The sequence below is a fragment of the Canis lupus genome, chromosome 11 (genome assembly GCF_048164855.1).
Source record: "Canis lupus baileyi chromosome 11, mCanLup2.hap1, whole genome shotgun sequence".
NCBI classification, from domain to species: Eukaryota; Metazoa; Chordata; class Mammalia; order Carnivora; family Canidae; genus Canis; species Canis lupus.
Window position 1 is genome coordinate 48526056 of NC_132848.1, and position 24595 is coordinate 48550650.

General features: G+C 46.9%; 1 protein-coding gene and 1 long non-coding RNA gene across 9 annotated transcripts in view; one reads left to right on the forward strand and one right to left on the reverse strand.

Annotated features, from left to right (window-relative positions):
* Positions 1–24595, reverse strand: part of THADA (THADA armadillo repeat containing) — a 332010-nt gene that overhangs the window by 40670 nt on the left and 266745 nt on the right. For all 7 annotated transcript variants that reach the window (XM_072768181.1, XM_072768180.1, XM_072768179.1 and 4 more), the window contains 5 exons: positions 21288–21664; positions 20610–20728; positions 20200–20272; positions 16661–16814; positions 13751–13882 (listed from right to left, as the gene is read on the reverse strand). In XM_072768181.1, coding sequence (XP_072624282.1) covers positions 13751–13882; positions 16661–16814; positions 20200–20272; positions 20610–20728; positions 21288–21664 — 855 coding nt within the window. The remainder of the gene's footprint in view (positions 1–13750; positions 13883–16660; positions 16815–20199; positions 20273–20609; positions 20729–21287; positions 21665–24595) is intronic.
* On the forward strand, positions 238–20010 carry LOC140600138 (uncharacterized). Of its 2 annotated transcripts, none has more exons than XR_012003319.1 (4): positions 238–3728; positions 10114–10351; positions 17559–17701; positions 19035–20010. It is a non-coding gene; the product is annotated as an uncharacterized lncRNA (long non-coding RNA). The 2 variants fall into 2 exon arrangements; XR_012003318.1 differs by lacking the exon at positions 238–3728 and adding an exon at positions 7331–9860.

Here is a 24595-nt window from a genome sequence, read left to right on the forward strand (position 1 = left end):
CTTGCTGATAGAAGCGGCTTTTTCAAAGATGAAAAACAATCTAAGATTTATGGACGAATCTGTTCAAAAAGAACCAGCGCTGTTTGTAGCCAAGGTGGAAACGTCAGGAGATTCCTAGATCTATTCCGGTTGGAGGAAGGGAAGGACAGAGAGGAGCCTGGAGGGTGGTGGGGGGGGGGGGGAGAAGGAGAAAAGATCATGGGGGGGGGGGGGTTGGAATTAGGCCAGAGAAGAACATGGGGTGGTGAGCACTGGGAAAGGTTTCTCATGTCTGTTTCCTAAGTTCTACAGCAACATGAACGCGACAACCATTTCCAGCAAATGATGGTGAATGAAACAAACGAGACTGCTTTGCTGGCATTGTTTTTATGAAGAACCATGCCACACACACCTTCTACATGGACGGCGAGGGAAGATGGGGGCCAGGACAACTGTACATATGGAGATGAATGAACTCTTTACAGGACACTGCTTCTAAGGGTCCTGACCTCTTATTGTGAGTTTGGGAAGCCTTCAGGAAAATATTCCTGAGAGTTTTTCAGGGTCAAATCTATAACACTTGGCCAGAGTTCTGCTCCTTGTTGGACCAGTCTCTTAGAGCAACTGCTGTCCCCTGTCCCTCCAGTCCCTCCCCAAGAGGCCAGGGGTGGGGGCAGGGCCCTCCTGGGAGCAGTCCCAACACTGCATCTGGACAGCCTCCTGTGTCTTGTGGGTGCAGAGCCAACATTTTTGAGCGTATATTTTATGACCACAGTTTCAAAGTATAAAAATAGAGTGTGAAAAATAAAAACAGAACTCACAAGCAGAGCCTCAGCCTCCCTGCTGGTTAGAGAGGTTAGAGAAATAATAGAACGAGAGTAACCAAATTGAACACTTGAAGAGGGCTCCCTCGCCTTGGCAAGGAGAAATCCAGGGCCAGACTTGCGCACACTTTTGTAAGTGCTGAAGGCAGCGTGGCTCCCACTTAGAACGTCTGTTATCACTCCTGTCTCCCCTGGGGAGTTATTTATGAAGGAAGATTTCCTGGCCAGCCTGCCAAGCAAGGCATCTTTCACAGGGACCGGCCCAGGCAGGAGGAGCTGAATGAAAAGCCCACAAAGGCTGTGGGTCGAGGTGCCACTCACTTCTGCTTCTTCAAACACACCCAAGCTGTAACTCAAAACCTGAAAACAACCCAAATCCTTCTCCAAACAAAAACCAAATCTTTTATGTCAGGTTCCATATATTTTCCTACCTCCATTCCCCATCCCAGCTTCTCTCCACAGCAGAAATCAATTTGCTTAACAGAGAAAATTCTGGGGAGTTTGCCTTCTTGAAGCTCTCATTTGGAACAGATTAAGGAGGAGGAGGCACGAATATGATTTTTTTTTCTTTTACTTTGAAACAAATTAACACACTTGAGACTTTGAGGCAGAACCACTATGTTCTATGTCTGGCTTTTAAAAGAAGAGGCGAATTTCATTTTCTGGCATAATGGGACTGCATTGCTTGGGGAGCCCTTGCCAACCCATTCTAATTAATTTATTATTTTAAAAAGTAGGCTTGATGCCAGCGTGGAGCCCAATATGAGGCTTGAACTTACAACCCTGAGATCAAGACCTGAGCTGAGATCAAGAGTCAGACACTTAACCGACCGAGCCACCCAGGTGCCCCCACCCCATCCCAATTTAGCCTGACTCTGAAGACCCAGCATGGATCACTGGGCATCCTGGGGCTCACTTTGAGGATGGGCAGGAGCCTCTCACCCAAAGACAGCTGCTCACCTCAACCCCCATGTGCACATTCATCTCCAAAAACCATGCTGCTAGAGCAATATGTCAGCCTGATGTGAGCTACTCAAGAATTTAACACACGCAGCTTCACTGAGATGGAGATCCAGCCCTTAAAAAGCTTACAGTGTGGGTGGGATCCTAACCAAGAAACAATGTAAGAGCTAAACAGTGTGGATCTGACAGAGAGAGAGAGAGAGAGAGAGAGAAACAAAGGCCCGGAGGCTTTGTGTAAAAGGAGGGCCTGGGGGCTGGACCTTGTGGAAACAGCCACATTTATGTAGGTCGATGACACACCAGGCACAAGGCCATATGGGTGAAAGCAGACAGGGAACGTGCAGGAAGAGATGGCCTCTAGGCTCTCTCCTCCATGTTCCTGTTCTTGGGTCTCTTCTAAGTGTGGTCTCCCCCACATCTCCATTAAAGAGATAGCTTTCTAGTAAATTCTGGCTATGGGTAATGCAATTGCAAAACCTGCTGTCTTGTTTTCTAAAAAAGTTTTTTGTTTGTTTGTTTTTTTTTGGCATTTTAGTTGATGTGTGTGGTCCTAAGAAATGTAATGTGGATAAGCAACTAAACTTGTCTTTTTTTTTAAAAGATTTTATTTATTTATTCATAGAGATGCAAAGAGAGAGAGAGAGAGGCAGAGACAGAAGCAGGCTCCATGCAGAGAGTCCGATGTGGGACTCGATCCAGGGTCTCCAGGATCACGCCCTGGGCTGCAGGCGGCACCAAACCGCTGCGCCACCGGGGCTGCCCACACCTAAACTTGTCAAGCTGGTGAAAAAACTGAGATGAAAATCCTTATTGTTGATTACTAATTGCTGCCTTTTCTTATAAAATGGTCACAGGAGTTACTTAAAAAAATATGGATGCCAATACAGGGAAACCTATTGACTTTAGATGGAATAACACCCAAGAGGGCAGAGGCCCAAAAGTTAAGGCCAGAGGCTCTATCTCATTCATCTGTGTCCTCAGCTGTTAGCAAGCAGTCAGAACTTTCCAGGAACTTAATAATTAGTACCTGTGTGAAAATAAGAAGATCAGAAAGGGCGAGAAGTGAAGGTCCTATCTCCCCAAATCCATTCTTCCCTCCTTACACAAATAGACTCTTTACCTCTATACATGTCCACTTAATGCACATTTGTGAGCCTCCTTCGCTGAACCATGTGACACATGACTAAGTCCTGGATGATGAGACACCTCTGGATGTGGTGTTTATAATGTCCAGGTGGGCTATCCTTTCCCTCCTCCCCACTCATTGGACTGTGGATATGCAGTGGGATGGCAACTGCTACCTTGGATCATGAGCAGAATGGTGCCTACTAAAAGCAGCCAAACACCAAGAAAGAAGTGGGGGGGGGTCCCCTGGTGATTGTAGACCATTACAGCAGCATACTGAGCCCCCCCTTTTTTTTGAGAGAGAGAGAGAGAATGGGAAAGAGCATGCACATGTGCAACTAGGTGCATGAGTAGAGGGTGGGGGTGAACGGGGCAGAAGGAGGAAAGAATCTTAAGTAGGCTCCAAGCTGAGCATGGAGCCCAATGTGGGGCTTGATCTCACGACCCTGAGATCATGACTTGAGCTGTAACCAAGATCGGATGCTTAACTGACTGAGTCACCTAGGTGACCCATGAGCCTTTTATGTGAGGAGAGTGAAATAAGCTAACTTGTTTAAGCCACTTAAAAAAAAAAAAAAGATTTACTTGAGAGAGAGAGAGAGGGCGCACAAGCAGGGGCAGCCGCAGAGGGAGAGGGAGCCTGACATGGGGATCATGACCCAAGCCAAAGGCAGACACTTAACTGACTAAGCCACCCAGGCATGCATGTATACACCACTTTTACCTTGGGTCTCTGTTACAGGTGCCAAATCTATACCCTGACTAGAACACCAGTTGCTTCATGCTTGAGATCCCAAGAAAATACTTCAGAAAGTCTGTCTCAAGATATGCCCTGAAGTAAGATCCTTGGTTGTCCTTTACTAACTTGAGTACTTTGGCTGGAGGTAGGGGTGGGTGGAGAGGGAAATGGGGCAGGGGCGTGGGTGGAGGCAAGCTGCAGTCAGTGCCAACATTTGTCTCAGATCCTCACTTGATGCTCTCCACTCCTGTAGACCAACTTCACAAGAAACCACTTTTGAAAACCTGGATTACAGAACTACATGAGGATTTCCCACTCATTTAGATGATGTAGGCGTGACCTGGTCAAAGCATATCCCCTACAATCTCATTCTTCTCATGACATCAGTGTACATGTTCATGTCCAAACTGCTTCTGTGTCCTCTTTACAGAGAGCCACGTTGAAAGGAGTCCTGATTTACAACACACCAGCTCACACGTGTACCCAAATGTACACACACACACACACACACACTCACACACGCTCCATGTGTACAGTAAAAATACACCCTGTGAAGCCCTGTCACCACCAGAGCCACCTCCCATTTTGTTCTGCCTACACGACCTTTTGGCATGTGGATTCCTGTAGTCAAAGGAGGGCCATTGGGGGATCCCTGGGTGGCTCAGCGGTTTAGCACCTACCTTCAGCCCAGCGGGTGTGATCCTGGAGTCCTGGGATCGAGTCCCACATTGGGCTCCCTGCGTTGGAACCTGCTTCTCCCTCTGCCTGTCTCTGTCTCTCTCTGTCTCATGAATAAATAAATAAAATCTTAAACAAACAAACAAACAAAAACAACAAAGGAGGGCTGTTGAGATCAAGGAAGCCTGGGTGATCAAGCTCAGACACTTGAGAACAGAACTTGGGAGGTTTCATGGGCAGCATGAGGGCTTTCCAGGCTCCAATGTTACTTTTCACAGCTCTTGGGATAACAGCAGGATGCTGAAGCATGAGAGGCTACTACAGGGCCCACATATACTTTTTTGGGCAGTTATGTTATCACAGTGCAGACTTGAACTCATTTGTTTTGGAGACCGGAGGAAGAAGGTCATCCTCTGGCCAGTCTGCAGGTGAGTGGACTTGGGTGGGAAAAGGGGTCATGTGCATGGCTATGTGTAGATGAAAGGTGTGGAGGGATTGCTCAGGGAAGGCATTCTCCAAGGAGCTGGGGTGGGAGGTGAATGCGGCTGGCCAGTCCAGGGATGAATGAAGATGGGGACCCATCTGGTCATCCCGACAAAGAGGTGATCCTAACTCCTGAGATTGGCTTAGGTTCCAGAAGGGAGATGGTTCACAATAGTCAGAAGAGGAATCCTGAGTCCTGGTGTGGCCTAGCTGAGGAAAGTAGAGGCTCCTGAGGTCGGAAGAGGAAAGCACAGAGATTCTCTGTGAGGCTGGGGCAGGAGAATGAAGATCACCGGGCACTGGGCTTGTCCTGACCAAACACGTCAGTGCCAGAGAACTGTGGGCTGATCATCACCCTCAGGGATCAGTCACCTTGGGCCCAGGAAGCTTGGCTTTCGGGAGCAGCAAGAGTGGAGGCAAAATAATGCAAAACTGACCCTCATTTCCTCGAGAGGAGCCTGTTGTTGTCTCTCTAGGGCTTAGTAACCGGGAGGCCCTGGAAACAATCTCATTGCCCCAGCAACCAGGCCCAGTCAGGGTACTCAGTGGCAATGGCAACCCGCTCCCAGATTTAAGGCAGTATCATTAGTTAGCATCTGTCTTTGCACATCGGGGGCAGCTGCCAGTGACGCACTTGCCAAGACGCAGGTGAACGTCACGGCCAGGCTTTCAGGGACACGGTGATGGGGGAAGGTGGTCTGGTGAGAGGTAAGTGGGGCTGCACCGGGAGAAGAGAGAACATACTCCTGACAGGCTCCCTCCTCCAACAGCTGCTTCCCTTCACCCTCTGTCGAATTCTTGCTTAAGAAATTCCATCTAGTGTGAGACAGAAATGAAAAGGCGAGGGAGGGGACAGCTAGTCCAGGCTTTACCACTGTGGCCTTGCCTTAGCAGGTGCTCAATCAGTTCCTTGGTGCCACAGGTCCTCCTGGGAGTTAGAATCACAATTCCCAGCTTGTTGTGTTTCCTCCCCTGGAACACTATTGGCACTATGGATGAGCACCCAGAGGCCCTAAGAGCAGGGCCCCAGAGAGAGCAAGGCTGTGGAGTGTCAGGGCTCACCACAGGGTGTGGTTTTATTGCTGGGAGATGCCTGGTTTCACTCTGTTCTTCCCAGCCCTGTGATGCTGGAGTTCCTCCAGGCCCTCTCTCCAAGGCAGTGTTTGCTCTCCTCTGCCCCTACCCCACAGCTCCGACTTCACCCCTTGGCCCCATCCCAAGAGTCCAGAGTATTCTCAGGGGCGCCCCTACATTTCTGTCACTTCTGTAAGTTGAGGCCAGGGGAGCAGTAGAGAAGAGCTGCTCTGTCTCGGGAGGGTGGGGGAGGGTCTGTGTCAATTTAGACCTTTTCCCCCACTACTTATGTAACACTGGGACAATCATTTATCTTCCCTGGCCTTTGGTTTCTACATCTAAACCCTTCAGGTCCTGTGATCCCCATCCTTTAGGAAGGGGATTGGGAAATGGGAACAAATCAACCTTGATGGTGGACCTCCCGCCACCTCCCACTGCAGCCATCCACCCGTGCTGCCCCAACTCCTACTGCCTTCCCCGGGATAAGCTCTATCTGAGCTCCAGGATCCCCAAGCCATTTGCCTGGGTTGATTTTAGTGCCTTCCTTTCAAACCCAACAGTGAATTTAGAAGCCCTTCAGCATCCCTCTTCAGTTAACTCCTTGGCTCCAAACCTAGAGGGCTGGGTTCAGAGTCCCCTTCCTGTGTCAGAGGAAATAGTGAATGTGCAAGGCCTTTGTCCCTATGGAACCTGAGCTCTATCGCTGCTCACTACTTCTCTCCGCAGGGCCTGGGGTCCACTGCTTCAACTCTGACCTTTAGCTGATTCGTATTTAAAATGGAGGCAAAGTAACATATCTCTGAGTGGCTGTGAGAATTGAAAGAAGCCAGAGTGCCTGCTGGGTGATGTTCTCCATCTCCCCACCCCTGCCGCTGGCCTACTCAGAATGGGGAGGAGACTACTGCAAGAGGCCCCAGGATGAAGGGGCCTCCATCCTCAGGGCTGCCGCCACCAGCTCTAGGTCTTCCAGGTGGATCCATTTGGCGCAGGCCCGGTCTCCTGGCCGGGGCCTGAGGATCAACTGGAATTTTCCCCTGGCTGGCCACGTCCCAGCCCAGTGGGCTACTACGGATGGAATTCTTGCTCAAGAAATTCCATCTAGCGGGAGACAGAAATGAAAAGGCGAGGGAGGGGACAGTTAGTCCAGGCTTTACCACTGTGGTCTTGCCTTAGCAGGTGCTCAATCAGTTCCTTGTTGAGTTACTGTCTCTGGGAAGACGTGGGGCCTAAGGTAGCCAACTGGGTCTGCAGTAACAAGGATCCGCCACCTCCAGGCCATTTCACAACAAAGAGAATTCAAAGAGCCCTGCCTCCCTCGCCTTCGGTTGCTTCTAAAATCACTGATCTTTTTACTGTGTTTAATTACTGTGATGGGCGCATTCCTCCATTCCTTTATTCAACTGATTGTTCAATAGTGATCCCCCCCCCCCCCCCCAGCATCTATTATGTGCCAGGTTCTGGGAATATAGCAGCAAGCAGAAGAGACAAAAATCTTGCCCTCTTGGAACTTTTATTCTGGTAGGGGGAGACAAAGAACAAAGTAAATAAATAGTAAAATAAGACAGTGAAAGGACTAAGCAGAGAGTTAAACCAGCAGACGACTGGGTGGGTACTCTAAACTGGCTTGTCAAGGCAGGCTCTCGGTGGAGATGACACTGAAGCAGAGATTGAAATGACAGGAAGGAGGTTAGCTGTGTGGGACCAGGGAAGACCATTCCAAGCAGAGGGAGTGGCTAGTGCAAAGGACCTGAGGCTGGGTGGCTGGAGCAGAAAGAAAGAGAGGGAGAGAGTGTAGCAGATGAGGGTGGAGAAGGGCAGGGGTGAGGTCAGGTATGGCTTTATGTTACTTTAGGAGGTGGCTTTTATTCTGAGAAAGAAGGGAAGCCTGGAGGACAGGCAATTTGTAACTATTTCTTAAACGAATATGCTTGATGTCACCACTTTCGGCTTCGTACTTAAATACTAAGAGAAAAAGCTGTATCTAGGTAGGTGTGATGGAGGAACTGAGAAAACAATTCGGAGTTTAAGAACAGGCAAAAAGAAATGATGGAGGCAGGTCAGGCCTGGAAGGTGTGAAGGCTCATTCTAGTGCGGTGGTTATCTTATCTGGATCATTTTCTCCAGGAAAATGTACTTGGTATATACACCTCAGGTTACCCTCAAGGGGCTTGAAAGCCCTCTAAATCTGCGTTTGGGGCCAGGCTCTGGCACCACAGCACGGAGGAGACACTGTGGGGACAGCACATGTGAGCAGGTCAGGGAAGAACCTATAGGGAGGCAGAGGGAGGAGGGAGGCCAGACTCTGAGGGCTCTTCTTCCAGGACCACCTGGGAATTGAAAATAGCACAGGCCTCCACGCCCCCACCCCTCTCCTGGGCGTGTGGCTGGGTGGGCTGGAGGCCTTGGTGTGTAGTCCTAGAAGTTCTGGGGGTGGAGCTGCCTGTGACTCAGCCGAAGCCCCACAGCTCCGGGGCTTTGCTGACCGGGCGTTGCCGTGGGGCTGCTGTGTAATGTCAACGTGACCCGGCCTCCCTCCCTGCTTGCTCAAGGGTTGGAGCCTGTGAGATATGTTGGTGCTGTTGTGCTGTCTCTCGGGCTCTGTGTGGGTAGCAACCGTGCACGTGTGCATGTGTGCGAGGAGGTAGGGGCATGGGTACGGGGGGAGGAATACAGTTTGGGGGAAACTGGGCAGATGTTGGGTCTTTTGTTCTTCACCATGCCCTAGGCTAGATGACTTGCAATTCTTCCCACAAAGCCACCGGCCTACGGCCCCATCTTCTCACCTCTGACTCTCACTTTTTTACCTTCTGTTCCTGGTCTGCTCTTTCACCTCCCTGCTAAGCTATGCTGTTACTCTGGAATCTCCAGGGCTCCCCATGCCAAGCACAGAGACTCCTGTTGTGTCTCTCCTGCTGCTCCCTGGCCCCGCAGCCTGAGGCCCAGACCTGAGAGGTAAGGGTGAGGAAGAGCTGAGCGCTACAGGGCGGCCAGCTCTTAGCGTGCAAGACCTGGGCAGTGGGTCACTTAGCACTGCTGCTCCAGTTGCCCCTGGAGCGGATTCTCGCACAGAGGGTCAGGCTGCCTGTTCTGGAGCACTCTCTCGGTTCAGAGGGCACTAATGTCCTCAGGATCTCAAGACTGACCAGGCAGTTCCTGACTGTTAGGCAGCCTACTGTGGTCAAAAGGCAGTCCATCAACACAAATTGAGCACCCACAGTGTATGTAACAGGAGAATATCTAGCTCGGGGGCTGGTTGAGAAGACAAAGCTACATAAAGCACATGAAAAGGAAAATACTAAGAAAGTAGACAATGAAGGGCGATGTGGGGTGAGGCAAAGACAGCAGGGGTTCAGAGAAGTGGAGATCCTGGGAAGCTAGGGTGGTGGAGGTGGGATTTAAGGTGTCACTACAAAGGATGAGCAGAAGTTTTACATGATTTTTTGTGGGGAAGAGGCCTGGTGAGAGAGAGGGATTGGAATTACTCGGAGCCAGGCCTCCAAGGAAAAGAACAACCAGCTGTGCTTGTGCAGGTAGGCTTGCTTCTCTTTTCCTGTGTGTGTGTGTGCGCGCGCCTGTCCATCTCTCTTTCTTAAAAGTCCTTTATACTTTTTACGTGAGAAATTGCTACCCAGAAGTCATTCTTTTTGAACCTAAATACTGAAATGGGTATGGGGTCTGGAAGCCCTTCAAATTTCTCCCTGTTGCTCTCACCCAGAACTCTGCCTAACTCGAGAATCACACAAATTTAGTGAGTTAAGTGTAAATACTGTCCAGGTTGGTCCCTCTGCTCCTCACACCCAACGGAAGCTCTGTTCAAGTGGAATCCAACATGAAATCCTGATGTGAACGGGACCAGCATGAGTGAGCTGCTCTGGCAAGAGCGGGGAGCCCAGGGAGGCAGGAGCCGCAGAGCTGATGGCCTTCAGTGTCTCCTGCTCTGGAAACTGCAGCTCTTTCCAGAGCATTCCAAGGCTGGAAGTAGGGGTCCAAGCAGGGTAAGGAGAAGATGGAGCCTCACCTGGAGCCCTGCCCATACCTTTTCTTGTCCTACCTGCAAGTTTCAATCCCTTCTTCCTGAGTCCAGAAACGCCATTTCCACCGTCCCTCTCAGAGCACTCGGTGGCTGATCTAGGAGTAGGGAGCTAGAGAGGGTGGTGCTGCTGGGGCTTCCTTAGGTCATGCTTGCAAAGCTGGGCTCCCCGGGGGCACTCAGAGAGTTGTTGACCGGCTGTGCGTTTCACTTTCCAGGTGACCATGCGGGATGAAGCATGGGGTTATTTTCACCAGGCCTCCCAGGATCATTAACCAACAGATGCCACAAATCTACACCTGAAGCCAGCCGTGGGCAAAGTGACAAGCTAGGGATGCGGTCTGAATGACTGGTTTAGCACTTGCCTCTCCTGTGCCTTCCAGAACCCGCACTGGGGCTCCCAGGATAACTGCGAGGTGTGCCGGACAGGGCAGGGCCGAGCTGTTCCTGCAGCAGGTAAAGGCCCCCTCTTGCCCTCTCAGTTTCCATCACCCATCTCCCCACGGCCTGAGGAATACTCTGTCCCAGATCACAGAGTCTTGTAGTCTCCGTCCCCTTCCCAATTCCTGGTAGTTTCACTTCCTGGGAGGTGACGGCTCAACTGCTCTGTCAGTGCCAGAGGCGCATCCGGGTGTTTCTCCAGGGTCACCTCACAGGTTTGAGGCCCCAGAGCCCTCTCTGCTTTCCCTTCTCACCCACTCCTGCCAGCACCAGCAGTCGACCTGCCATGCTCTCCCCTCCCATCTCCACCGACAGCGGCTCAGGAGGATCTTTGCTACCTGCTCCCAGCTGGCCTCCCTCCCGGACCCCAGCCCAGGTCCCCTGGCACATGGCTGCTAGAAAAAGCTCCTCAGACATGCCACTGGCAACACTGCTCCCCACTTTAGAGCCCTCTCCAGCCTCCTATCACCTATAGAAGGAGACCCTTAACTTGGCGTTCAGAATCATCCTAAGAGAGCGTGCTTTCTCTTCCACCCCACTCCCCTGGCCTCTGCCTGTGTTCTGGCCATGTGGCCCCCTAGTCGGCTCCCAAGCTCTCCCCGACTCTCCCAAGTTCTGGCTCTATCTTCTTCTGCATTGTAAAGCTCCCCTCTGGGTCCCATTTACCCTGTCTTTTGGGCCAGCCCCACTCTCAGGGACCTCCCTAGACCACACAGTCAAGATGCACCTTGCATATCCCTGTGCACCCAGCACACTCACTACTCGATAGTGTACGTGCAAAGCTCTCGGACCACGTCTAGCCCTCATTTATAGGATGGGGTCTCAGAGGCAGGGAGTCCTTGTGTTTTACTTTATTCTTAGGAGGTAAAGTGAGAATTATTGTTGTTATTATTTACAATATTTAATCTTCTCAAAGAAAACATTAAATATTGCCATGATTTAATAATATTATACTGTGACATTCATTAAACCATTGACTTGGGGACAAAACTAAGGACATGTGTTTTCAAGCCATTCAAGACTCAATAGTGATGATTAACTTTGGACACCACAGAGCAAACCATTAGTAGTGTAGTCTACAAGATCCCTGCATGCTGAAGGAATAAGAAAAGTTACCATCAGCCACTTGATATCCTTAAGAAATGTCAAAACAAGACAATATTGTTCTCCTGAATTAGCTGGCTGAACTTCTGACTAAAGCGAAAAATCAGGGGTGATCCTCAGCCTTCAGCTACTTGTCAGTTCCAAACAGAAAGATATATATTTTTTTGCTTGAGAAAACCAAGCTGTATTACAGAGGTTCTGTCTAAGTACTGCTGCCAGGCTGAACAAGGAACACATGAGAAAGTGGTGAGCGAGTGTCCCCACACAGTGATATTATGTTGCTGAGACCTTTGAGGAATCTGGCTTGGGTCTGATTTTTTTGGATTCAAAAATTCACTCAAAATGAGTAAAACAAAAAACAAAAAACAAAAAACAAAACAAAACGGAGGGAGTGGGTGGGTAGGATGCTTTCATATAACTTAGGGGAAAGGAGTCACCACAGGGGCTGTATTGTAGGTAAACCAGTCAGATGGTCTAGCAGTATATGCTGTGTTGGTGTTTTCAAGTTGTGGAACTGGATATTTTAAAAAACATTTTATTCCTAAGTAATTTCAAATATACAGAAAAGATGCAAGTATAGTAACCCCATATCTGTGCTCACTATTTACATGCACACACAATTTTTTTCCCTGAACCATCTGAGAGTATGTAGCAGGTGTCGTGCCTCTTTTATGCCTTAATATTGCTGTTGTAGATTTCCTAAGAACAAAATATTTTCTTACAAAACCACAGTACAGTTATCAAATACAGGAAATTTAACATTGATTTTAATCTACAGACAATATTTCAATATTGTCAGTTCTTCTAGAAATTTCCTGTACGGCTTTTCATCCCTCTAGCACAGGACCTGGTCCAAGGTAGCATACCACATTTAATTATTATAGAATTCTTGTCTTTTTCATATCTCTTTTTATGGGCCAAGGCGAGGAATACAAAAATAGGTAGTCTTTTACATTTATTCTTCCTGCAGAGGCTTTACACATGGATTTTTACGTGTGAAAGGCACTCAATATATAATTATTGGTTTGTATTTCTTGAGGAAAAATTCAAACTAATAGGAGGAAGACTGTGGTAATACACTTTTACTCTAGATGAACTTGGGAGAAATTCTGAAAGAAGTAAAAATAGTCAGAGAACAGTTATCAAGATTAGGAAGGAGTAAGTCCACTGATGAGTTCCAGGATGTAATAACCGTTCCCATTTTAGGTGGAGAGGGTCCTAGAGAGATCTGGTGAGTATTATACTCCACCAAATATTTACTGAGCACTTGCTGGATGCTCTGTGTGTCCTTCTAAGGGAAACACACAGTAGGAAAAAGGAATGAATCACTAATGGCAGAATTACATACCCAGGAACTCTGACAGCGTGAGAAAGGGGTGAGGAGAGGGCAGCTTGCACATCACTACCAGATCAAACTGTGTCTTCCCACTGAGAGGCAAAGCTGGTCCTGATCAAATGTGCTCTGGAGCAGCATCACAAAGAGATTATTAAAAAACCAGCTTCTCCCATATATGCCACTACAACAGAAGACTCTGGTACAAGGAAGTTCATATTCCAAGGGAAGCCCCCAAGATCCCCAACCACTGGGATGAGGAGCCCAGAGTTCGTTACAAACCCTATATGGCTATTCCCTTTCCCATTCTGCTATCAAGGTAAACTTCTTTGTTTACAGAGGCCTGTGATCTCTTGCCTCCAAATGGTGTTCTTGCTTCTTGGGATGGCTGACCCAGAGATCTTTTGAGACAACCCTAGTGAAGGGAATCCAAGTCCACCAGGGCAGTCACCCTCCCAGCTGGCCACTTGTCCAGAGGTGTGACCTTGCTTCTACTCCAAGTTAACTTGTCTCACACGCATCTGTTTTTATCACAGGCAAAAATTAATAGAAGTACAAAATGATGGAGCTTTGATTCCCAGGTTATGTAACCACACAGATAATCAGGACTTAGCCTTATTTAAAAAGGATGGCAAAAAAAAAAAAAAAAAAAAAAAAAAAGACAATGTAACTAGTAAAAAGCACTGCCTACTAGATTTCTGTCTTTGAAGACAATTTTTCTCTATGATGTCTTAGAGCAGGGGTCAGCAAATCTGGGCAGCAGCCTATTTCTGTAAGTAAAGTTTTACTGGAACACAGTCATGCCCACACGTTTATCTGTTGTTTAGGGCTGCTTTCCCATCAAAACAGCAGAGTTGAGACAGAAACCAAATGGCCACCAAAGGCTAAAATATCCACTCTCTGGCTACTTACGGAAAAAGTATGCCAACTTCTGTCTGGGAGCAGTAAGCTGCTGCAAAAGGGTAAGAATGAGGTACCTGTTGATCGGCAGGTGTTTTCTTGTGACATTGCGGTCACTACCGTTCCCGTGGCTGCATCTCTGACAGCTTGCTCCTCACTCTGCAGGAGGGTGAGGACACATCTCCAGAGAGCAAGTGTATCCTGCAAACCTAAGAAGACCAAAAGGGATTCAAATGACCTATGGTTCAACTTATAAGCAGGTACAAATAGTGCTTTAAATCCATGGTGGAAGACAGCAGTATTTAATGAGCAACAGCCATTCTTTTCTTCCTGGATATTTCAAGAAAGGAAGACTTGGCAGTCGGATAAACACGGAAGAGAGAGGGCCCTAAGGGGGCAGTTTGGAAATGTCTGTCTTTTTGAGGAGGAAGGCTTCTGGAGGCAAGCAGCCCAAGGCAAGGCCCCCCAGAAGGTGCGGCACGGCTGACTAAGGCCCTGGCCCCAGCTGTCCACAATGACTCATGATTCTCAGGAATGAAATTTTATGCATCAAGAATGCTTTGGGGAAACTAGCCCAGTGTTGCTTTGAGTGACTGCTGGAGCTTATAAATTCTGAAAGCAAAGTTTCAATCAAGATTATACTTTGGGGGGACCCCTGAGTGGCTCAGTGGTTGAGCATCTGCCTTCAGCTCAGGGGGTGATCCTGGAGTCCCAGGATTGAGTCCCACATCGGGCTCCCTGTGGGGAGCCTGCTTCTCCCTCTTCTCATGTTTCTGCCTCTCTCTCTATGTCTCTCATGAATAAATAAATAAAATCTTAAAAAAAAAAAAGATTATACTTTGAGGTGGTGGTGGTAAGAACTGAAAAGGGCAGGGAATCATCCATGATAGCCTGGGACGAGTCTGTGTGGGGCCTGCTATCTGACCACCAGAGTTCCTTGGGCAGGAACTCTGTGTGGTCCCTGCGCCAGGTGCTGCTATGGACAATGGGAGAGGAAAAGATAGTATTTGTTCCTGAGCAATAGCAAGGAACACCAAGGACACACGACAAGGAGAGGTCAGGGATGGAAACGTGTGGCTGTGCCTCATGGAAAGGGTATGTGCTGTCCAGGGGGTGGGCCCAGGCTTGGGCAGAGTCACAGTGGGTAAGCCAAAGGAAACCATCACTCCATCATCCCTAACCTTTCGATGGGGTACCTACCCTGTCCTACGAAGTCTCCTTAGACTACCCGACTACCCTCTCTCTCATCTGCCTGCAGAGAACCTGGTAGCAGAGTTTACAGGGCGTTAGTCATACCAAGAACAGCAACGTTCTCTCTGGGGTTTTGTTCTCTCTTCTCTGTTTTAAATCTGGCTTTAAATTTTACGCAGTCTTTCAGAATCTATCCATTCTAATGGTTCTTTAGGGTTTAATATTTTCCTTTCTTAATATTTGCTTCTTTAAAGCTTGGTCATTTATCCCCACTGAGATCTTCAGTCTTCTTTCTTTAGTCCATTTCAAATTTTCTTTTTCCTTAAATGACTGCTCTGTCCTTAACTTGTCCCCATGCACTTTCATGTCTGTTGTCTCTCAGTTCTGTACCTATTTGTCATGCTCTTATAGCCATCACCACCACCGGCCTTCTTCCTCATTACCTATAATGCTATAACCGGTTCCAGAAATTAATTATGAACCATGGCTTTTAACTAGTATATTTCACTCAGCATTCTAGATTATTCTACATACATTTTGCCTGATATGAGCTAGCATTACAGTATCCAGAGTCACCCAGAAAATGCTGTAAATGATATACTAATTGGAGAAGCTTCATCAAAACTTTTGGTGAAGTTTTTTTTTCTTATTCCTCTGGGTCTGATGATTAAATCACCATCAATGGGGCAGCCCAGGTGGCTCAGCGGTTTAGCGCCGCCTTCAGCCCAGGGCCTGATCCTGGAGACCTGGGATCAAGTCCCATGTCAGGCTCCCTGCGTGGAGCCTGCTTCTCCCTCTGCCTATGTCTCTGACTCTCTCTCTCTCTCCTTTCTGTGTATTCTCATGAATAAATAAATAAAATCTTAAAAAAAAATCACCATCAATGAAGGCCCCTTCCAGTCCTCCTTTGGGTCTAAGAAAAATGCCTGGAAGTCACTTAGAAGAAAGAATTAAAAGGATTATCAAAGACAACTTTGTTTCCCAGGGAGATCCAGGGATGAGACATTTCACTGGTCTGAACTGTGCTGGCTTAAAATCTGAATCTCACCATCTAAAAAAACAATTATTTCCTTTCTCCACAACTACACTGACAGCTCCATGGATGCTGGGACTGTGGCTCATTCTTATTCTTTGAATCTTCCATTCACATTAACCTCTATGGAGTCCTGTTGAGTTACTTCCTAAACACTCCTTGAGCCTGTCCTTTCTTCCTCCTCAATGCCCTGGCTTCACCCTGACCATTCCTTTCTCACCAAGATCACTGCATCAGGCTTCCTGGAAGAGATGACAGTTAGGCTGAGTCTTGAAAGACAAACAGAAGTCATTCAAGCAGCAGTTTGTCTCAAGGACTGTTCCCTGCCAATGATGTATGGAGCCTGTGTTGGGGAATGTGGCTGATGAGCAGGGAGGGCTGAGGAGGGTATTTAGATTTTAAATCTAAAATCTAGATTTAGATTTGGAAGGGTATTTAGATTTTATCTTGAAGGCAATGGGAACCCACTCAACGGCTTTAAGAAGTGGAGTGAAACGATCAGTTCTGTATTTTGGAAAGACCACACAAGCTTTTGGAAGCATAAGGAGAATGGCTTTGGGGGCAAGGCTGAAAGAAAGAGGCTGGTTAAGAGGCTCTTAGTGAAAAATGAGGAGTTAGGAGGGTGGGGGGAACACGTGTGAAAGATGCAAAAGTATGGTGCACATGGGTCAGTTTCATCTTCCCTTCTTTTCTACTCTGGAGTGTCTATTCACACTTTTAACTCATTTGGTGCAACGGGCTTCCCCTAGCCCAGAGCACTTACCAAGAACGGGATGGGGGCTGGTAAGCAAGAACGGTGTGGTGCTGGTGAGGGCTTCCGCAGCAGCCAGCCTGGACTCTGTGGGAAGGTGTTCTCCACAGGATGAGACGACCAACTGAACCCACTGCTTCAGTGTGGGGGCCACTGAGTCCCTGGTCTGAAAGCACAGAGTGTATGACAGTTGAGCAGACGCAATTAAGGGCTGACATGGAACTAGGTACGAGCCACCTATACCACATAGGATCTGCAAATTAGCTCTTACTACAGGGAAGAAAGGTTTTTGTAGTTGCTTTTCCAACCCAACTAGGGAGAAATAAACAAGCCCAGGGAAGAAAATGTGACTTGTCTTTCAGTAATACTGAGTCACTAAAACTAGTAAGCAAGTTCCTGGAGTCTTTCTGACGCAAAAAAAAGGGTACCAGAACATTGGTGTATTTGATAGCTTCGGTAAAGACAAGCCTTTTGGGAAAAGACCACGGCAGCAAATAATACCATTGTCTTCAATAACCTGATGCTCCTTCCTTTTTTTTCTTTTTTTAAAATTTATTCATTTTATTGGAGAGAGAGAGAGTGACAGAGATAGTGAGAGAGAGCATGAACAGAGAGGAGAGGGAGAAGCAGGCTTTCTGCTGAGCAGGGAGTCCCATACAGGGCTTGATCCCGGGACCCTGAGATCATGACCCAAGCCAAAGGCAGATACCTAACTGACTGAGCCACCCAGGCATATCCCCCCCAACTCCACCCCTCGTCCCCTACCCCAGATTCCTTCTATCTTAAGGAACAGAACCTTAGATTTTTGGCTGGGTGTGTGGGCACCCAGCTAAAGACTACATTTCCCAAACGCCCTTGCACTTGAGAGTAATATGTGATTAGGTTCTGATTAATCGTGTATTATTTTTAGGTCAAGCCTTAGGAAACACATGTGACCTTTCCTTCCTGGGTTTCTCTTCTCCTGCTACCTGAACAAGGACAAGATGGTGGAAGCTGGAGCCACCATCTGGGGCCATAAGATGGAAGATATGTTGAGAATGGCAGGATGAGAAGGTACAAGAGCCTGGGGGCCCAATATTGTCAAGCCACTCTATCTGCTTTGACTGCTGTGATCTAGTTTAAGCCACTATATTTAAGTGTTTCTGCTGTAACATTTAAAGCAGTATCCTAACTAACATTATTGTTTAAACAAAGCTCTATTTTTTTTAAAGGAACAGCTTTTTAAAAATTGAGATACAATTCACATGATACAATTCTCCTATTTAAAGTATATAGTTGAGTTTTTAGTATACTCATAGGTTTGTACACTCACTACCAGTCAATTTTAGAACATTTTCATCACCAAAAAGAGAAATCCTGTACCCTTTAGTTACCAAAACCCTCTCTGCCCCATCTTGTAAATTCCCCACTCACAGCCTTAAACCATTAATCTACTTTCTATCTCTATGGGTTTGCCTATTCTGGACATTCCATATAAAGTGAACCATACAATATGTGGTCTTTTGTGACTGTCTTCTTTTCTTTAGAATGTCTTTAAAGTTCATCGACGTTATAGATATATCAGCACTTCATTGCTTTTTTGTGACTGAATAATATTTTATTGAATGGACAACCACATTTTGTTCACCCATTCATCAGCTGATGGACATTTGGATTGTCTCCATCTTTTAAACCCTGGTTTTCTATGTATTCTAGAAATGGGATTATTGTTCAAAATATACTTTACTTCCCCGATTAAAGAAGCCTCTTGGGATCCCTGGGTGGCTCAGTGGTTTGGTGCCTGCCTTTGGCTCAGGGCGTGATGCTGGAGTCCTGAGATCGAGTCCCGCATCAGGCTCCCGTCATGGAACTGCTTCTCCCTCTGCCTGTATCTCTGTCTCTGTCTCTCTCTGTGTCTTTCATGAATAAATAAATAAAATCTTAAAAAAAAAAAGAAGTCTCTTTAACTGTTCAAAATAACTGTTAATGGGCTTCTGTGGAACTAAACTGATGAGCATCTTAGACCTTGAGGAAGAGGCTGACTCCTAATGTACAAAAAAACCCAGGTCTCTCTGGGAACTTCCTTCATGTGTTTTTCTATGGTTTTGCTAATTTTTCTCTCCCTGGAAATCTCCCAATTTTATCAAATGTTTCATTCGAGTATCAAGTACTGCCTTTAAGAAGCACATGACTACTGGTTAGTAGTAGATGAAAACGTAGACGCCTGTAGATGAGAACGATGTCTTTTGGCAGATGGGATAGGCTGCCCTGTGACTATTTGCTTAGAATTTTTTTCCCTCTGGGCTGTAGTTTTTTCCAGCAAATCCTCTCCCTTCCTACAAACCTCTCCCCTTTAAGCCCCCAATACATACCACTGACTTTTTTTTTTGCTCTTTGTTTCTCCTAGTGACCAGCAAGCTTTGGCCTCCTGGCGTGTCTCTGAATGACCCAAGGAAACCATGGATCTGCTTAGTTCTCACCCTTTGTCCCCTCTGCCCAGTCCCTGCTTTCTGAACTCAACGACCTCCTCTGTGAAGTCTCCTCCTTAGCATGCCTACACTCCCTTCCTCCTCTGGATTTCTTGGGCCTCTTTCCTAGTCATGATCTAAAGCTCCTTCTCACTCACGACACTGTCCCTCCATCCCTGTCCATCTGATCTCCTGCACCTCTGGCTATGCCACTTTACCATAAGGAACTGGAATCTGCGATGTTATGCTGCCACTATGATAGTATGGTCACATGTAACCAGGAGCTTCAGGTAATTTTACTGTAGTATCGACTGCCTTCTACTTTTAATAATTCTCTGACGGCAGCTTTCTCATATGCCCCTAAGTATACATGTAGTTGTCTTAGGGCATCTTCCTAGGAAGCTGTTTTGGTTACTCTCGTTCCACCTCTCCCCTAAAGGACATGTAAGAGAGATAAAGCACATCTGGGCCTCCATCCAAAGTCAGCTAGGCCATGTTCTGGGGAAATAGTTAACCCTTAGGGATGTATTTTCATACTTAGTTGGCCAGGATGCAATCCTAGTGACTTGCTCACTTGTTCTTTAAAAAAAGGGTCTAGGGGTACCTGGGTGGCTCAGTCCATTAAGCAGCTGCCTTCTGCTCAGATCATGAACCTGCAGTCCTGGGATTGGGCCCCGTGTTGGGCTCCCTCCTCAGTGAGGGAGACTGTTTCTCCCTCTGCCCCTCTCCCAACTTGTGCTCTCTTACTCACTCTCTCTCTAATAAATAACTAAAATCTTTAAATAGGAAAAAAAAAAAAAGGGTTTGGGCATGTGTGTGAATGTGTGAGTGTGGGTGTCGATGTGTTGTAGGAGAGGAGGTTGTGTTACCCTCACGGATTCAAATCAGGTATGCCCAGGACAAGAAAAAAGAAATGCTGACTCAGAAAATTTTACATAAGTTATACCCAAAGTGAAAAACCAAAAAGAATAACATTTTTGTAGAAGCTGCGCATACATGCCTCAGTGATTCTGCTTGCTGAGACAGTTCACCTTTGTCGACACCTTCCCAGTGAAGAAGAGCGCAAAAACCCAGACCCTAGGCCAGAGGCCAAATCAGCCTTACCTCCTCACACATCTGTAGGTGGTGGGCAATCACTCTGGAGGCAAGTCTCAGAGCTACACTTTGAACTTCAGACCTAGACAAAGTAAGCCAAAACACACAAAAAATAAACCCAAATATACTTTATATATGGATGGGTTTTTGCAGATAGTCTGTAATCCATTCCATCGTGAAAGGTGGAAATGCTCACCTCATGGCCATACAAATGCCTCCAGAGGTAATTACCATTTGGTTATTAATGTGAAACTCTGACATCATTCTACGGCTTGAGCTTAGAACATGCTCATGAGATTCAGAAGGAAACCCAGAACCCAAGCCCTTAGGGGAGGACTGTGCTCAAGTTCATTATGTAAGTGACTGCTGGGATGGAGCACATGTCACACTGAGGTTGCACATGGAATACAGGGGCAAACCTTTCATTGGAAGCAATATCCATTGTCCAGATCAGGAACTCCTTTGGGGTGAGGTGGATACAGCGCTGCATGTGGGAAAGCCACTCACTGGGGTCCATGCAATGGAGAATTTTCAATATCTGTGTGTTAAAAAAAAAAAAATTCAGGAAAAAGTCTCCAAAGCCAAATAATCATCACTTATACCAATAAGGGGGTCTATCTTTCAAAAAGCTTCACGGACTTCTTATTTCTCCCTTACTATTTTTGGGAGACCAAGACAGGGTAGAGCAGTGACACACCCAAGGGACCTAGGTGACCTGAGATCAGAGTCTAGATGCCCTGATTGCTAGGTCAGTGCCCTTTCCTTTCCTTTCTAGGTGGCCATCTGTCCCCAAATAGCCACACTGACAAAGACTACCCTCTGCCACAGTCTATAGCCAATTTTCAATGCTGCATTTCTTACAGCACTGAGTGGCTTCCTCTCAATCTCTGTCTTGGCTTACTGCCATCATCATTACCATCGTTATCACTTTTTTAGTGCCCTTCCATGCATGAGGCCATGACAAACACTATATGAAGAGCATTCTTGCCCACTGGATGTTGTACCTTCTTCCTATTGCTCCTGGAGAAGCCCAACCCAATCCTGTCTAGGTGATCTTGTTATGGTGAAGGGGACGGTCAGTACGCCAGAGACTTTACCTTGCAGAAGCATTCCGGGTGATTTTCCTTCACAGCCAACATCAAGAATGTCTCCCCCATATTCCGCTGCAAAGGTGGCAGCCCCTTCTCTCCTAATCCCAAGGCTGCTGTTGAGAACCTTTCCAGCAGGGCTTCTAATGTCAGCAGGCGCACTTCAGGGAAGGAAGACTCCAACAGCTGAGAGAAGGATATGGGAATGTTCCCTGCCTGCTCTCCAGCCTGGGCCGCCACTGCCGCTGTGGTGATGGCTAGTTTGGTGAGACTCTGGAGGTACTGGGGCAGGCCTGGCACCGTGAAGGTATAGGTGAATCCCGTTATCAGCTCTGATCCTGAGATGATCCTTCTGACATCCTCCCAGAAGCCAAGACACTCCACAGCTAAAAAAGAAAACAAAAAAGTAAAGGAAAAGAGGTAATCACTTTATTCAAAGTTCCACAAAAGGATAATGGAGAATGCAAGGCTCTGAGTACACGGGGTGGACTACCAGGCGCCATTCTTGGATAGATTTCACAGGAATGATGTAATAAGTGACTAGCCCATCTATGTTCAGAAGTCTGAAGACATGAGCCACAAGTCTGAACCTAAGTGGGCTAGTCACTTATTACCTTTGCCCAGAAGCAATTTCTGTTTGGGTAATTCATAATGTCTCCCCCAGAGGGACAAAAGGCTCCTGGATCAGAGAATGTGCTCCTGGCACCCCTTCCCAATATTCAGTATTATGGACTCAGGGACCTCCTGAATTATTAAGCCTCAGAGTTGAGCAGGATAAAAGCACATCTAGTCCAAACTTCCTTTAGGGGCTCAGATTCCTCTGCAGCACCTTTCCTCGGAGGCTCCTGATCCACTCCTACAGTGACTCAGAGCTCATAAGACAGACTATTGCACTGTTAGTAGATCCAAGTGTCACTGAGTTCTTTTGAGACTTTCTACTCACTGGCCTAATTTGGCATTTTGAGGTTCTCCATGAGCCCTTCAGGCATCAGAGCCCCTGTCTTCCCCAGAGGAGACACCCCTACTTCCTTCAACTACTCCCCATATGGTGGGGTTCGTCTTCTCTCACTCTTCTAGCTGCCCTCCTTTGGACGTGCTCTACCTCTCTCAAAGTCTGACGCCATAGAATGGACATGACTCTCCCATGTGGTATGACCACAGGACGATGACTTTCCCTGTTCTGACACTAGGTTATAGTAGTTGCATCACACTGTTGACTCACGGACCTTAAAGTTAACTAAAACCACAGCCTTTCTTTTTTTACATGGTCTACTGAAGGTGGTGAGTCATCTTTCTCCCACCTTGCACTCAGTACTTAGATTGGGACCTGTTTTTTTTTGTTTGTTTGTTTTAAGCCCAAGTAGAACCACTGGTATAGTTTATCTCTTAAGTTTTATGGTCTCCCTTTTAGGTTGCCAAGATCTTTTTGTATTTTTACTTCTGATCAAAAAACACTTATTGCCTACTTACTGCGTGAAGGGCACTAAGTAAAATAAGAACACTGCTTGAGGAGTTTATAGTCTAGTTTGAGAGTGAGAAAGGAATGACCAGGTAATTCCAATACTGTGGTGTAAATGATAATCTGAGTCTTCAAGGGGAAGGGAAGGGAGAATGTGTTGGAGCCACCAAAGGCAGAGCAAAGGACCATAGGAATGAACCAGAATGGACGGTGTGGGGAACTACAGGCAGTCTGATATCATTACAGCATGGAGTTCGAGGTGGGGAATAGTAGGAGACGAGTCCAGAGAAGTATGGTGGCCAGGACATTCAGAACCTCCTAGGCCATGTGAAGGAGCCTGGGCATTCTTCTGGAGGCTAGGGAATGCCACTGATGGATTACTACAAGCAACAAAGTCAGGCAGTAGTCTAGGGGAGAAATGATGAGGCTCTGAAGTAAGGAAGGGATAGGGAGAAGATGGATTTGAGAAAGTAGTGAGAGAGTAAAACAGGTGACACTGGCAACTGACTGGGGGAGGGGTCTTGGGTATGTCCCCAAACCCAGATATGCTCCACAGAACACATCCATCATCCAACAGAAGTTGTGTAAACCTCAGTGTGACAAGCATGTCATAAATGCCTGCAATCAAATAATTACTGAAACTGTGAACTGGGCCAGTTGGAGGACAGAGGACATCAGTGAGTGTCAGAGGCAGCTCCCTGCCCACCCCCACCGTTCCCCTGACCTGCCCACTCCAAACTCTTACCGACTCATGATCAGTTATAAATCCTCCTACCTTGATCATTCTGTGCCTAGAATTTCATCTGCAAGAACATCAGGATAGACTTCATCAAAGGTCTTGCTGAAATTTAAGTATCTCATAACTTGGTGAACACTACTGACTTCTAGAAAAAACTATCATATATGTAATAGAAATGTGAAAGATTATGGTAATAAAAACACTTACTTGAAATTGCAAAATCTTATAAACTTGCAATAATCCAGGATTTAAAAATATGGACTATTCACATTACACATCAAATTGTTACAAAAAGAAGTTTGCCTCAAAAGGCTAAGTGGGGGCTCAAGCTCTAATATGACTGGGTCCCATGGAAGACACTATCCACCATCTGCCAGCTGTGGTTACAGACATACCTCTGCTCTTAATTCAGAGTCAGTTCAAGTATGAGGACACTCATCTTTACAAAGCAGCAGGGAAGCCCCAGGCAGTTGGGATCCTCAACTTGTGTCACCAAGTTGATGCCTTTATTTTCGATGCCTAAAAACCCATCTGACTACAATTTAGTAATGAGACCCTCGCACCACGTGGTCTTCAGGTACCACTTCCCTCTCCTTCCCACCCACCGCTGCCTCAAGACAACACTGCCTTAAAAAGGAATTTCATTTGTTTGGCAAGGAGTCAGAAACATGGCTCAGAGATCTGCTCTTTAGAATGTAATTAAAAACAGGAAGACTGTCTAGGCCATTCTGGATAATTTTCAGAGGAACCTGTTATCTGAAAGAGATTTCAGGCAGAGGGCATTGTTCACTGGACTCAAGAGCCAGGTACCCAGACACATTTGCCTCCTCTAGGGCCTCGAGGAAGGATGATATTATCATGAACCCAGGGGATGAAGGCACTCCCCCCAAAGAAAAGGAAGATGGAGTCAGGCTTAGGAAGGGCTCCTATGGAAATTCTTAGCCTACCTGGACTTTGGAATGCAGTACAATTCCATAAGCATTTACTGAGCATATATTAGGTACTCTTGGAGAGAGATTCAGAGTTGAGAAAGAAAAATTACTTGCTATCAAAAAGCTTTACAGCTAACAAGAGGATAAACACAACTACCAAAAGTGCCAAATGCTTAGTGCCCTAAAA